Here is a 14,472-nt window from a genome sequence, read left to right as displayed (position 1 = left end):
GATTTATCACTTGCCCAATAATAAATGTTGGAAATGTAATGAAGCCGAAGGTACCTTCTTTCACCTTTGGTGGACCTGCCCAAGGATTAAGGCCTTCTGGGAAATGATTTATAATGAAATTAAGAAGGTACTTAAATGTACTTTTCACAAGAAACCGGAGGCATTTCTCCTGGGCATGGTCGACCAATTGGTGTTAAGGAGGGATAAGACTTTTTTTATGTACGCCACTACAGCAGCAAGGATTCTTCTGGCAAAGTATTGGAAGACACAAGAACTACCCACACTGGAAGAATGGCAGACGAAAGTGATCGACTTTATGGGACTGGCAGAAATGACCGGCAGAATCCGCGACCAAGAGAAAGAGACAGTGGAGGAAGATTGGAAGAAGTTTAAAGTATATCTTAAGAACTGTTGTAAAATAGAGGAGTGATAAAATGTCAAGGGGAAGGAAGATGCAGAATTGCAGCTAAAATTGTTTGATGATTTAAGGTAAAATTGAGAATGACAATGAGTTTAAACTTAATTGGCAAAAAGGGTTGTTGAAAAACTGTAAAAAACAAGGATGCAAAAAGGGTGAGGTATGGGGAAGTCCGAGAAAGGAGGTTTATGAAAATGAGGTTAAGAAATGATATCTTTGTATGTGTTTGTATTTGTTGATGTTTGAGAGTTGTTGTTGTTTTGTGTTAAAAATTGGAAAATTAATAAAAATTATTAATAAAAAAAGAAATGAAATTACCTGCTCAATAGCAGTTTTAGCAGTAGAATCTCCGAGATCAAATGCTTTCTTCTTCAACGTGGAACGTCTTGGAGATGGTAAAGATTCCGGTGCTAACCTTAAACATTTGCCTTGTGCTTACCTAAGACAGGTGGAACAACATTGCCATTACAAGTACATACTTTTTAACCTTCCTTGCCAATCTGCCTTTCTTTTACCCATATGTCATTAGGCATTCAGGTTGCCAGTTGCCCTAACAGCTTGAGAGTGTTCATGGACCAGTGGCTGCTTTCCTTTATGTCTGTGCAGCAAAGACGTAGGAATAAAGTCACATGCCACCTTGGCTTCAAAGCTTTCCTGTGTTGAAATGTAAATAGAGGCAATAAAGTTCCAACAACATATAAAATTCTCCACCCTTCCCCATTCAGTTCTAACCCACTTTGGAGGTTGTCAGGGGAATTCAGATAGTTTTCTGATGTCTGTGGTCTTTTCATCTCCTGGCACTTTGTCAACACAAATAGAGAAGCATGCTGAGGATTTTAACCTTTTAAAATGCATTCTATTATGCAGAGCAGGGGTAGGGAACATTTGGCCATCCAGGTGTTGCTGAACCACAACTCCCATCAGTCCCAGCAAGCATAGCCAATGACTAGGGGTGATGAGTGTTGTAGCTGAGCAACATCTGAAAGGCTGATGGGTCCCTACACCTGATGTTGAGTCTCCAAATTTAAGTGCTCATGTATTGAATGCTGATAAGCACCAGCTTCCTTAATTGGACTGTGCTTGATTAGATGTTCAGATTACAGTGACATTGCATTATGGAAGCATTAGTTTACTGAACTTCTGAAAAAATATGAGTTGGATTTATATTTCATTTGCCCAAGAGTCATAGGATTATTTGATATGCATGTGTACAGATCAGCACATTTTTAAGTAGCAGTTTATTATTAGCCACTACAGTAGCTGGAGTTTTAAATTGCAACCACTTCCTCTTTCACGACAAGGGGTTTTTTTTTGTAGAGAGTTGCAACCTAATTTAAAAGACAAATCTTACTGTGCAATTTTATGCATGCTTACTGAGAAGTATGTCTCCCTGAGGTCATTGGGGCTTATTCCCAAGTAAGTAGATATTGGTTTGCATTGGAACCTTGATAAATTAATCATGACTTCAAATAGCACCTCCACATGTCTACTTAGAAATAAGTTCAATTGATTTCACAGGTAAATGGATGTATGATTACATCCTTTGGCACTTAATCTGATGGTTAAATTTTGCAGCATTTCTTAAAGCAAGAATTATACTTTGATGTCTTTAGATTGTTTGCAGCTGGGTCCTAGAAGGTACCATCTTAAAAGAGGCATCCCCTCCAATGTGAGATGAAAGTCAGAATGGCTCTTAAGATGGTGCTTGCCATCTCAAGTGTTTTATTAGTTTTAACATATATATCAGCCTTTGCCAACATGATGCTCTCTATATGTTGCAGGACTACAACTTCCATCTGCCCCAGCCAGCAGAGAGAAGGCTGATATGTATTTATTCATTTATTTTATTTATAAATATATTTCTAGATCACTATTCATTACAAAATGTCAGAGTGGGTTACAACAATTTTCATATGGTTTTATTGTACTGTGTTATGTATAACACAGTACAATAAAACCATATGAAAATTTTAAAATCAGAGATCAACTCTTACAGAAGAGTATTTCTTAATTGCCAGCATAAATTGCCAGCATAGAAAGGTCTTCAAAAGGTGCTATATATATGCTATATTTTATGTGTGTGTTACCCAATAAATTGGGGTTACTTTTAAAATCAGTTATATTTAAACGTTGCAGCCTTAATTTCTCAGTGTGTTTTGATAAGTGTTGTGGTTTCGTTTGTTCTCATTGGTCATATCCATATCATAAAAAAGACTTGTTTTGTTTATAAAGTCTGTAAAGCACCATATATGCTGCATTCATTCATCATCATCATCATCATCATCATCTCACTATCAAAATGAAAGGCCTTCTTTTTTTCATTTCTGCTTACAGTACAGTAACACTCCAGAGAACACAATGATCCCTCTCCCGGAATAGGAAAGGAAGGTGGTGGCTAGATTGCCTCCATTTCCCCAATATTAAATGTTCCTTGTGGGACACTGCACAGGCTATAGGCTGGCCAAGGTCCCCTACAAACTGTGAAAAATGATAGGGAGAGGAGCTATTGGAGAGGCTACTGAGCAAATGAGGCTGTGGAATGTGGGCACAGAGCAGCCCTTTCTCCAGTTTCAGTAGACCATGTTCTGGCACAAATTTGCTACCAGGATATCATTAAAACCAACTCCAGATATGCTCGCTCCACCCTGAAGTAGTGATGTGTCAGGAGATGGCTGTGCTTAAATGTAGAGGGAAGGGCTGAGAGAGCTGATAATGCTCTGCAAGGTGAGTTACTAGTTGCATCTTCTGCCTATGCCATTTAGTACCCCCTCAGGCCTTGGACTGACTCTACACCTCCCACCCCAAACTGGTCTTTCCTGCCCAGGGGGATCCTATTACCATAAGCTGGCTTCCTATGCCCAGTAAGCCTTTCTCAAGCAACAGAGTCCTTGGGAGCTCAGTTGGTCTCTGGTTCTGGGTTTGCTTCTGATTTATCTTTCAGTCTTGCTCTTAGGCTCTGCCTGCAAGCTTTGTCCTATTGGTCTTGGCTGACCTCAGACTGCCGCCCTCCGCCCATCCTTGATATGATGTGACAGCCTCTGCTAAAGCTAGCAAATTCCACATTAATTAAACCTCAAAAGCTGACATTGAAGCCCGCGCAAGGGATTTCACTGACATTTGTCTAGCTTGGCTGAAAGTTATTCCTGAGATTGTGAGGTAGCCGAGGACAGTCTTCGCCTCTGTGCCATGCTAGATCTGAGGCAGTCAGAAGTAAACATGGCCGGAATGGAAGTGAGGAGTCTGAAGATGTGGACTCTGCCTCTGCTTGTGTATAAGGTGATGAGATGGCTGTGGAGCAGAGAGGCAAGCAATGATAGGAACAAACGCAGCAGCAGCAACCAACAGAAGTTTGTGAGGGAACCTTGCCATAACTTGAGAGACAGCAAGGAAAGCAGAGAAAAGACAGACATAAAAGTGGGAACAGCTGAAATAGAGGACTGTAAGTGGAGGAACTACAAAGCTCCAAGCACTGGCGATACCTGGGTGTGTGTGGAAAAGCCTATAGAAACTTTATTTGGTGATTACAGCTGCAGAGTTAAGCCTCACAGGAACCTTATGATGAAAAGAGTCACAGACTTCCTTGGGAAAAGAGTGAGTGACTCACCAAGTTTCCTATACAAAACTGAATAGACTTAGGGCTCTGAAGGAATTCTGTTAAGCTTTTCCCTCTTTCTGGTGCTGTAACTAAGGACACCCACTTTGCTTACCTTACAAGGCCATGCCTCCTGTCTCTCATGTAATATTCTGGTGAGGTCTGTATGGACTTGTGATCATGGAAGGCTGAAAATCCCTGCTAAAACAATATTCCAGGCATTTTCTCCTGCCACTCAATTTGTTCTCTTCTTGGCAGGCAACCCAACCACTGTTTTTCTGGCAGGGACCCTGTTCTCCCTTTGGTCTGGGAACTGGTTTATTTTCTCTTTGAAAAGTTGCCAGGTTGTTTCCCTTGCTGAATCTGCTGTTTGCTCCTCTGCAATTGTTAATCCGGCAGCTTTTGAAATTCCAATACTGGTCTGGTGCTAAAAGAGTGCTATATTTGAATTGGTTAATGGAACCACACTTGAGAGATCCCATTTCTACTGTGCCTTCTCGGGTTGCTGACCTACTTTTGGATTTCCCATCTTAAAAAGCAAAATGTTTATTTGGGATTACACTTAATGGCCGGAATGCACTTCTCACTTCACTTATTTTAAAGAAGTATTAAGAGCTAAATGAATCTTGCCATCACCATGACCTGGCAGTCTTGCAGATACAGCTCTAGCTCTCCAAGAAAGCAGGTCAGGCAAGATACACACAGCAAAATAGAAAGCAGAGTTATATGTACTGCACGTAACAGAACCAACAGTTTCCCCATATAGCAGTGAACTGTGCTTAAGCAGTTTCTCCTGTGTGAAGCATCTCTATTTATTGTGCATTTTTCTAATTATATGCAATAATACAAACAACGCTAGTGGAGTGAAGGGGTCTGCGGCAAGAGCCCAAATGTCCGTGGGTGGGTATGCATTCTCCACAGCTCCTTCTGGTTGCACGGAGGTTATCTGCAATATTAGGCATGGATCTCTCTCTAAGCCAAAGCTGGGGCATCTTTTTCATCCTGAGGACCACCTTGCCTTCAGGGCAACCTTCTGGGGCCACACGTGCCAGTGGTGGGTGGGGCCAGAGGCAAAAGTGGGTGGAGCAATGAATATAAAGGTTACCTTGGGATCAGTGCAAGGGTTTCTGCATGTGCAATGGAACTTCTTCCCTCTCCTCCCCTTGTGCACCCCTTAAATCTGTTCTAGGGGTTCTTTGCCCCCCAAAAAGAAGCCTGTGAAGGTTTGGGGAGGGTGTGTACACAGGGGCAGGAGTTCCACTGCACAACATAAATGGGGCATGTTTAGGTCGTTTTCAGAGAGAAAGCCACCCTGTAAATAAGGGGTTTTGTTTCTTGAAGTTGAATTTTTAAAAAGAGGGAGATCTGCGGTTCAGTGCAAAAGACCTAGGAATGCATAATGTTCAACAAACACACACGGGCCACCCCCAAACAACACCCATGGATACATGATGTGTGCTGATAAGAGCTTCACAAACTCTACTTCTGCTTGCCATGTGGACAGAACTGAAACTGAAGTAGGTTAGAATCTGGAGCCTACTGAGTTCATGTTAATGGCACATGAAGCAAGGTGACCAACAGTGCAGTTGCAAGGGGATTATTCTGTGGGTCATAATGAAAATATGCAAAATTTGGGTTACCTCCTAGCATGCTGAGACTATTGATGACGACCTCAGACATGTTATATATGGTACATTGGTTTGTATTTCCAACTGTTTAATTCTGTATCTTCTCCAACACTTTTCTTTTTCCCCCATTTCTGCTCCCTACCTTTTTTTTATTTTTTATTTTACTACTTCAGGACATTCATTTACTCCTTCCTCCGAAGAGGCAGGCCTTTCCCATTGGAGAAGCTGTTTTTTGGTGTGCTGTTCTGCATCTTTAATGGCTTCCTTCAGGGTTACTACTTGATTTACTGTGCCGAATACCCAGATGACTGGTACAATGACATCAGATTTACATCAGGTAATTATAGTTGCAAGAAGTCAAGCATCTGGCCATCTAGTTAATATGAGCTCCGCCAAATTTACAGAGTGTCAAATCATAGACAATGTTGTCAAAATGTCAAGGCAGGAAAACAATAGTATGAATAACAGCAGTAGTTCAACACTTTGCAAAACCCAAAGTGCCAGAAGACTTGCTGTTGCTGCAACAGGCCCACACAGCTGCCCTTGTGGAAGAGAAAACACATGGGGAACAAGCTGTGTAACCATAAAGACAGGCCATTAGAGGGAGCAATTTGCATGTTTCAGACTTACGCAATTGGCATTTGCTAGTCATCCTCTACAGTGGTACCTCAGGTTAAGTACTTAATTCGTTCTGGAGGTCCGTTCTTAACCTGAAACTGTTCTTAACCTGAAGCACCAATTTAGCTAATGGGGCCTCCTGCTGCTTCTGCGCTGCCAGAGCACGATTTCTGTTCTCATCCTGAAGCAAAGTTTTTAACCCGAGGTCCTACTGGAAGGAATTTTTTTATTTTGTTTTGACTATGGCAGACCAACACGGCTACCTATCTGTAACTGGTACTATTTCTGGGTTAGCGGAGTCTGTAACCTGAAGCGTATGTAACCCGAGGTACCACTGTATTTGCTTTATCTGTTCTTTTCCTTCTACATGTCTTCTCTCCCACCCACCACCCACTTAAAAAAAACTTTTTCTGGTTCCCCTCCCCCATGCAAATTAAGTTCTAGGGCTGAACCATAGCTCAAACAAAACCCTGGGTAAATAAATAAACCCTGTGCAGATAAATACATATATTAGTGAAAATACCATACAGAAATGCATCACTATAGGGGAAATCACTTTGCAATTTGATCACTGCTGCAGGCCTCACTTGTAGTCTGCCTGGCACTTGGAGGAGGAATTTGCTTGTCTCTGCTGCTGTTGGAGGTCTGACCATGGAAAGCCAAGAGAGACATGGCCAGGGAAAGAGTAAAGTTCAGCCACTGCAGTGTGTGCTTTCTTCAACTAGATCAGGGATGTGGCTCTCAATACATTGATGGACTACATCTCCCATCAGCCCCAGCCAACTTGACCAATGGTCAGGGAAGATGGGAGCTGTGGTCCAGCAACCTCCGGAGGGCTGCAGGCACCCTGTTCCTGAGCTAGATACACAAGCAGTGCTGCCCAGATGCTCTTCCAGTCCCCTTGCCCAGCCTGCCTCCCCCTGTTGGAAGAGAGAGTGAGACAGGTAATACTTACCTCTACTTACCCTGTAAACACTCCCGTGTGCAGTGGCCATGTGCTCTGCTCCGTATGGCCAGGCTGTGGTCCTGAAAGGCCAAAGGAACTACAATAGGTTGGCCAGCAGTAAACATGGTTACACTGGAGGTGCTGGTATTCAGGAATTCCCCTTCTGCATAGTGCATTCTTACACAGTGCAGACACTGTTCCAAACTCTTAAGGGAGAGAGGTACTGGTTAGCCAGTACCAAGTTTCCATGCCGCCACCTGGCTGTCCTTTTACTTACGGTAGGTCTGGCCCAGGGAGTGACACTGCCAGCCAGCTTCCTTTTTCTCAGTCTTAGTGTTGCCCTTGTAGAATTCAGCAGGCAGGTGAATGGAGAGAAATCTGGCTGTGACATTGGCTCTGGCTTCAGCTACTACCTGAGCTCCCTGCATTCCTCTCCACCCATCTCAATGGGCACCAACCACCACTGCTCCTCACAGACAGCCTCTTATGTCTTCTTCCAGACTAGGGTTGCCACCTGCCCTTTATAATACAGTGGTACCTTGGGTTACATATGCTTCAGGTTACATACGCTTCAGGTTACAGACTCTGCTAACCCAGAAATAATACCTTGGGTTAAGAACTTTGCTTCAGGTTGAGAACAGAAATTGCGTGGCAGCGTGAAGCTCCATTAGCTAAAGTGGTGCTTCAGGTTAAGAACAGTTTCAGGTTAAGAACGGACCTCCGGAACGAATTAAGTACTTAAGTACTTAAGTACAGGATTGTCCAGTATTCCAATGTAAAACGCTACATCCTGTATCAATACAGTTTTGTCCTGTATTTCAGGTCTCTCTCTCTCTTTCTGCCAAGTTAGGGATCCTCTCCAAATGCATGTGTTTGAAAGGGTGTGTGAAAGATCATGTATTTAAGCTCTGAGTAGCCAAGCACAGACAGATTTCCAAATTCATGTGTATGTACATGTACATGTGCATGTGATAAATTCCAAAGGGGCAACCCCCCCAAAAAAAATCACTGCCTTCCCTGCCCTGTATTTTTCCAGAACAAAGGTGGCAACTCTATTCCAGACCCAGTTCCAAGATTGCAAGTTACACCCACACACCCACACCCACACCCACACCCACACCCTACCTCTTGATGACATCACCTTAGCCAGGCAAAATGGGGAAGAAAGAAAGAATGTCGCAGCAATCACCTTCCAGAAATTTCTCCTGCTATCTAGTTTCTGTGGCAATACTCTGTCCCATGTTTACATTACGAAACAATATACCAAACACACCAGGGGAAGGCTATTTCCTTAACAAACAAACTCAGCAGTCTCCCTCTTCTGCAGACCCCAGTTTCCCCGGTCTCAAACTGCCATGTTTCATTATAATATGGATTCTCCCTTCCCTTGCTTGCCTGTATGGGGCAATTAACAGTGCTTGTTAAACAGGCTGGCTATTTGAGCACAGGGCCTGAAATCAAATATTTTAGTCACCGAACCAATAAATACTTCATTCTCTGCTTTTAGGTCTCTTGTTGTTCTTGTTTGGCATGGGAGTCAATATTCACAGTGACCTCATTCTGCGCCAGCTAAGAAAACCTGGGGAGCTCACTTACAAAATCCCACAAGGTATGTCATTCTTTTCCCAGTTTCCTTGTGGGGACCCTGTCCCTGTGGTTTGAGAAACATGAGGGTAGGTGAGGAAGACACCAGCAGGTCACACTATTAATCACCTGTCATTCATCAGAAGTGGTCAATAATAAGCAGAGTAATGCAGGAATGAGAAACCCGTGGCCCTCCAGATGTTGCTAGACTTCACTTTCCACCATGCCAGCTGGGGATGATGGAGTCCAACAACATCTGGAGGGCCACATATTCACCACCCCTGAAGTAATAGGATCATGGTGGGAAGCTGAGAATGCTTTCTAGGATACTTTATCTGAGCAGAAAGTCTAAAACATTTCTGACCACAGGTAAAGGTCCTCGTGAGGCCAACCAATAATTTATTACCTTTGAGGTCATGGAGCCAATGAGAGTGCCAGAGCAGTAAGGGGACGGGCTAAGCACCCTCCTTACTGCCACATTGTCCCTGTTTTGTGTCTGATTGGCTGAGCCCGCTGCCACTCTTCCCCTGGAGCTAAAGCCTCAGCTGCCAATGCAACAAATGCAGTGGTTTACTGCTGAGACATGTTCCCAGTTGTTTGGGGGCTTCTTGGACTGTGGAAGACCCCCAACCTACGTCTGGTAGTTCAGGCCTAGTGGAACAATTGATGACAGGCCCATCAAGTCCAGTCTGGCCTTCTTTAAATCCTCTTGACCAGCAGTACTGAAGTCAAAACTCTGCCTTCTTTTTGCCATTGCCACACTAGCAAAAGAACTTTGTACAACATTGTTCTGCAATTGCTTACAATTGGCTATGGGCCCTGGGAGCTGTAATAATGGCTAGGGGGTGTTGAGACCGTCTGGCCACAGCCATGGCTGCAGTAATGGCAGCAGGAACCCCTGTTGGGTTAATGCCAGCCCTGGTGGCAACATCCTTAGGATGTGTAAATGAGGCTCACTTTCCACTGTTCAAATGTGCTCATACTAGTTCCCTTTCATGCAGGAGGACTGTTTGCATATGTATCAGGAGCAAATTTCTTTGGTGAGATACTGGAATGGTTTGGCTATGCTATAGCAACCTGGTGCCTGCCAGCTTTTGCTTTTGCCTTTTTCACACTCTGCGTCATTGGGCCTCGTGCTTATCACCATCACAGGTATCAAGCATGCTGTTTGTATATTCTTATTCTTATTCTTTTTTTGCTCCTGTTTGTTTGTAGTGTGATGAGAGGGGCTTAATGTTCGTTCTAATTTACCATTTTTTTTGGAGGGGGTTTGTTTTTTAAGGGATGCCCTCTCCTTTATGCAGGTTCCTCTGGTGTCTGCTTTCATTGTATCCCAGAGGAAGGGGTTGTTATGTCACCCACATCATTGTCCTTAAAGTAGTTTTGGAGAGTTTTCAAGAGATCCTCTCTAGCAACTTGGTTTGTGGTTAGGATGGGACTGAAGGACCACGATGGGGTACGTAGTTTGTGCTTCCTCTCCTATTTTGAGGTAGCTTCTACAGGGGTGTGGTCTGTGGTTTTAATGTTGTTTGTACCAGGGGGGTCAGGCCTTGTGTGAGCAGAATGCTGACCAGTATGGACATTGTGCCATGGCGTCCAGACTGGAATGTGTGGCTGGTGCCTCCTGGGTTCTTTTCTCCCCATATGTCATAAAGGCTTCCGTCTTTTTAGCATTTTTAGTAGTTTGTAAGAATTTCTAATTGTTTGGGGTTTACCTCTGAGGAAGGTTGCTCAGGGGGTTGTAGGATGGATATCTTTTAGGGAGGTGCCTCTCTTATTTAGGTTGAGGTCACCTCCTAGGATTGCTTCCCCTTCAGAGAAGGAGATGAATTTGTTTTCTAGATGAACTCTAGTATTTATTTTGTGTTTGGGGCATACACTATATGGAGCCAATTGTCAGTTTACTTTTGCCATCTAGTACCTCTTTAGCAAAAACGAATCTGCCTTTTTTGTCTTTTACCACTGTTGTGGCTTTAAAATTTTGGTCTCAGGGTTTGCTCAGGAGTTTGCTTCCTTTGGGTGGGTTGTGTATTTTCTGTAGAAAGGCAATGTGTGGTTTCATGGTGTTTACATACGAGGTGATGTGTTTTCTTCTGATAGGGTTTCCCAATCCCCTCACATTTAGTGTAATTGCTTTTAAGCTAGCCATTTTGTATGTCTATTTTATAGGATGATTCCCTGCCAACCTGTCTAGGTTGTCCTGTGTTTCTCACCTTATATTATTGAACCTAGTGTGCTGTGTTGACATACAGTGTGGTGGGTTGGGGGAGAGGGGGGCTAGAGTTAGGGATGGGCTGAAGATTGGGGAGTAGGTTGTAGAGAGTAGCCTATATGCAGTTATACAGGTGTTTGCTTGGGGTAGCTTGGACCATTTGGCTCCCAGCCAGTTGGTCCTGTGTCTCAGCTGGCATGGATGGCCTTGTTTGAGAACAGGCCATCCCCCCTTTTGCTCGCAATAGGGGTGGGTCAGTGAGACAGTGACAAGTGCTTGTGTTGGGTGTAAAGTTTATAAGCAATGCTGTCAGTATTGTTACCAATACTGGTGGTCCTCAAGAGCTCTGCACGGCCATGGCATTCGCCATCTTGCCTCATTGGAAGTCCCTTATTCTTATTTTATTTAATTTTTTAAAAAAATTAATTATACAAAAGAAAGTGAAAAAAGAAGAAGATATATATAGTGGGGGGCACTGGTCTAAACCACTGAGCCTCTTGAGCTTGCCAACCAGAAGGTTGGTGGTTCAAATCCCTGCGGTGGGATGAGCTCCCATTGCTCTGTCCCAGCTTCTGCCAACCTAGCAGTTCGAAAGTATGCCAGTGCAAGTAGATAAATAGGTACTGCTGTGGGAAGGTAAAAAGTGTTTCCTTGCACTCTGGCTTCCATCATGGTGTCCCGTTGCGTCAGAAGCAGTTTAGTCATGCTGGCCACATGATCTAGAAAGCTGTCTGCGGACAAATGCTGGCTCCCTCAGCCAGAAAGCAAGATGAATGCCACGCCCCTTAGTCACCTTTGACTATATATATGTAATGTATGTTAATACAGATATGATTATTAATAACTTGTTAAATTCTGTATAAACTCATTCCAAATATTGATATATTTATCCAAATAAAGTCTGCATCTATAAGCAATCCGTCCTTACGTTTCGAGTGCTGTTATGTCTTCAGTCAATTGATTAAAGGGGAGCATATTTTTCTTCTTCTAGTTCATCAATACCAGTCTTTTGGCCATTGTTAGGGCACGTAGACGTGGGTGGCACTGTGGGTTAAACCACTGAGCCTAGGGCTTGCCGATCAGAAGGTTGGCGGTTTGAATCCCCGCGACGGGGTGAGCTCCCGTTGCTCGGTCCCTGCTCCTGCCAACCTAGCAGTTCAAAAGCAAGTCAAAGTGCAAGTAGATAAATAGGCACCGCCCCAGCTGGAAGGTAAACGGCATTTCCGTGCGCTGCTCTGGTTCGCCAGAAGCGGCTTAGTCATACTGGCCACATGACCTGGAAGCTGTACGCCGGCTCCCTCGGCCAATAAAGCGAGATGAGCGCCGCAACCACAGAGTCGGCCACAACTGGACCTAATGGTCAGGGGTCCCTTTACCTTTACCTTAGGGCACGTAGAATCCATTTTTGTTGTCCAGTTGACCTATAATAGGCAGATAATTCAATGTATGTGCTTGATATAGATTATACATGAAAAGCTGCTTCATGAGAGGGAGACTTACAGTGCAATCATGCCTACTCAGATGCAAGTCCCACTGAGGTCAATGGACCTTATTCTCAAGTCAATGTATAGGTCTGTAGTGTTCAACAAGAGAAGCCAGGGTGAGACACAAAGCACGCACACACACACACACAAAAACACACTGGCTGCTTCTCTAGATTAAGACTAGTTTACACACCGTACACTGAAAGTACCCCCTCTCAAGTACCTTGGGAACTGTAGTTCATCCCTAACAAAGCTGCAGTTTCTAGCACTCTCAACAAACTGCAGCTCCCAGTATTATTTTGGAGCGTTTGTGTGTGTGTGTGCTTGAAATGCGCTTTAATTGTACTTAATTGACATGTCTCACCTGTTGTGGAAGCCTGGTTGGCTGTGACAAGAGTTAGAGCTCTCTCAGTAGCTGCATCCAAAGTGTGGAATGCCTTGCCCAATCAAGTTTACCCTCTTTCACTATCTTCTGCCAGCTAGTATTTTTTAAAAAATTCCAGCAAGCATTTGCTGGGATGATAATTGTTTTTATTCAGAGTTTGTTTCTAATCTGTTCTGAAATACAATGAAATAATATAACATCATCAATAACCTTCACACAGGGCAGTTGGTGTCAGATGGCTTAGAGGGTGTGATTTTTAAGCATGGAACTGTTCTTTGTTCTAAATTTACAACACACATATAGCTCAGAGTTGTCGGTCTGCTGTTGTTTTCTGTCTTCTTGGGTCTCATCTTGATAGATTCATAAATTCACTCCCATCTCCATGGTGCAGCAGCTTATGGAGGAGGACTGACTGTAAGTATACTTGGTAAATTCGTATGTCACACCAACCTACGGTTGTAACAAACCATAGTTTGCAAACCTAATTCAGTTGAAACTATGGTTTGATTTTGGTTTGCTAGCCTGTCAGAAACTATGGTTTTTCAATATAACATCACACTAAATCACAGCATCCTTAACCATAGTTTGGTTTGATGTCTAATTTCTGCCACTGCAATACTTATGTTCACCATTGCTCAAATCTGAAAGTTGAATGGAAATTCCAAGTCCCTCTAATCAAAACATTTTAAATATTTGCCACAAGCAGCATAAGATGTTGAAAAACGAGATTCTACTTTCTTAAAGCAATCTGTGCAGGTCTATATCATTTTGGCCATTTTTTGTTTTCATTGTGTGTCCCTTTTGTCTTTTCAGGTACTATCACAAGAGGTTCACTGGCTATCCAAGATCTAGAAAAGCCTTGATTCCATTCATATTCTAGAGGCCAATTATCTGGACTTTTTGAGCAGCGGGGTGTGTTTTGTGTGTTATTTTACTGTATAACTTTAATTATGAAGTTTATTATTAATGTGTAAAATGCTGATGTGAGTTTCAAAGGGAAAGAAACTTGAATAGTGCTATGTTGCCAGTTATACAGAGTATTGTTGCTGGATGGAAACAAGTAATCACAGTTCTGTGATTCATCGTCAGAGTTTTTGATTTTTTTAAACAACAAAAAAACCAAGTTTTGTCAAGCAGAGTGTCAGTGATTTGCAGAGGCACCTAATGCTTTTATTGTGCACCATTATTCCACTCAAAATGTCTACACACACACTTACACTGCTTTTATCCCTAGCAATGCTGTTTTTTTGTTAGTAGGAATTACTGAAGTTTCATCTGGGCCTGTCTGTAGTTGTCATTGCTGTAGCTATACTGAAGACTCTGAAAGAAAATATCTGCTTTTTTTTTACTGGTAATCTTTCTATTCTGCTCCAGTGGTCTTCCCTATAAAGAGCAACAGGTCGTCTATGAAAAAGTAATTCCTGGTTCCAAGGCCTCTTGCTGATAGAGAACAATATTTCATATTTTTTCCCCTCCAGGTGGACTGATTATGATCAAGAATGGGCTGCTATATTCCCAAAACCGTTATGTAATTTAAGTGAATGTGTCATTTCCTTGTAAAACATGGCTTGTTAACTGAATAAGAAATAAAATTTTTGTTCCAAA

At 42.9% G+C, this 14,472-nt stretch overlaps 1 protein-coding gene across 1 annotated transcript in view; it reads left to right on the top strand.

Annotated features, from left to right (window-relative positions):
- Window positions 1-14,472, top strand: part of SRD5A2 (steroid 5 alpha-reductase 2) — a 27,331-nt gene extending 12,859 nt beyond the window's left edge. Inside the window, exons 2-5 of the mRNA XM_081857723.1 lie at window positions 5,812-5,975; window positions 8,710-8,811; window positions 9,788-9,938; window positions 13,681-14,472. Of these exons, the coding sequence (XP_081713849.1) occupies window positions 5,812-5,975; window positions 8,710-8,811; window positions 9,788-9,938; window positions 13,681-13,747 (484 nt within the window). The 3' untranslated portion in view covers window positions 13,748-14,472. The remainder of the gene's footprint in view (window positions 1-5,811; window positions 5,976-8,709; window positions 8,812-9,787; window positions 9,939-13,680) is intronic.

This window comes from Podarcis erhardii (assembly GCF_964252035.2).
Source record: "Podarcis erhardii genome assembly, chromosome: 3".
In the NCBI taxonomy this organism is placed as follows: domain Eukaryota; kingdom Metazoa; phylum Chordata; class Lepidosauria; order Squamata; family Lacertidae; genus Podarcis; species Podarcis erhardii.
This window is presented reverse-complemented; position numbering and strand designations above follow the sequence as displayed.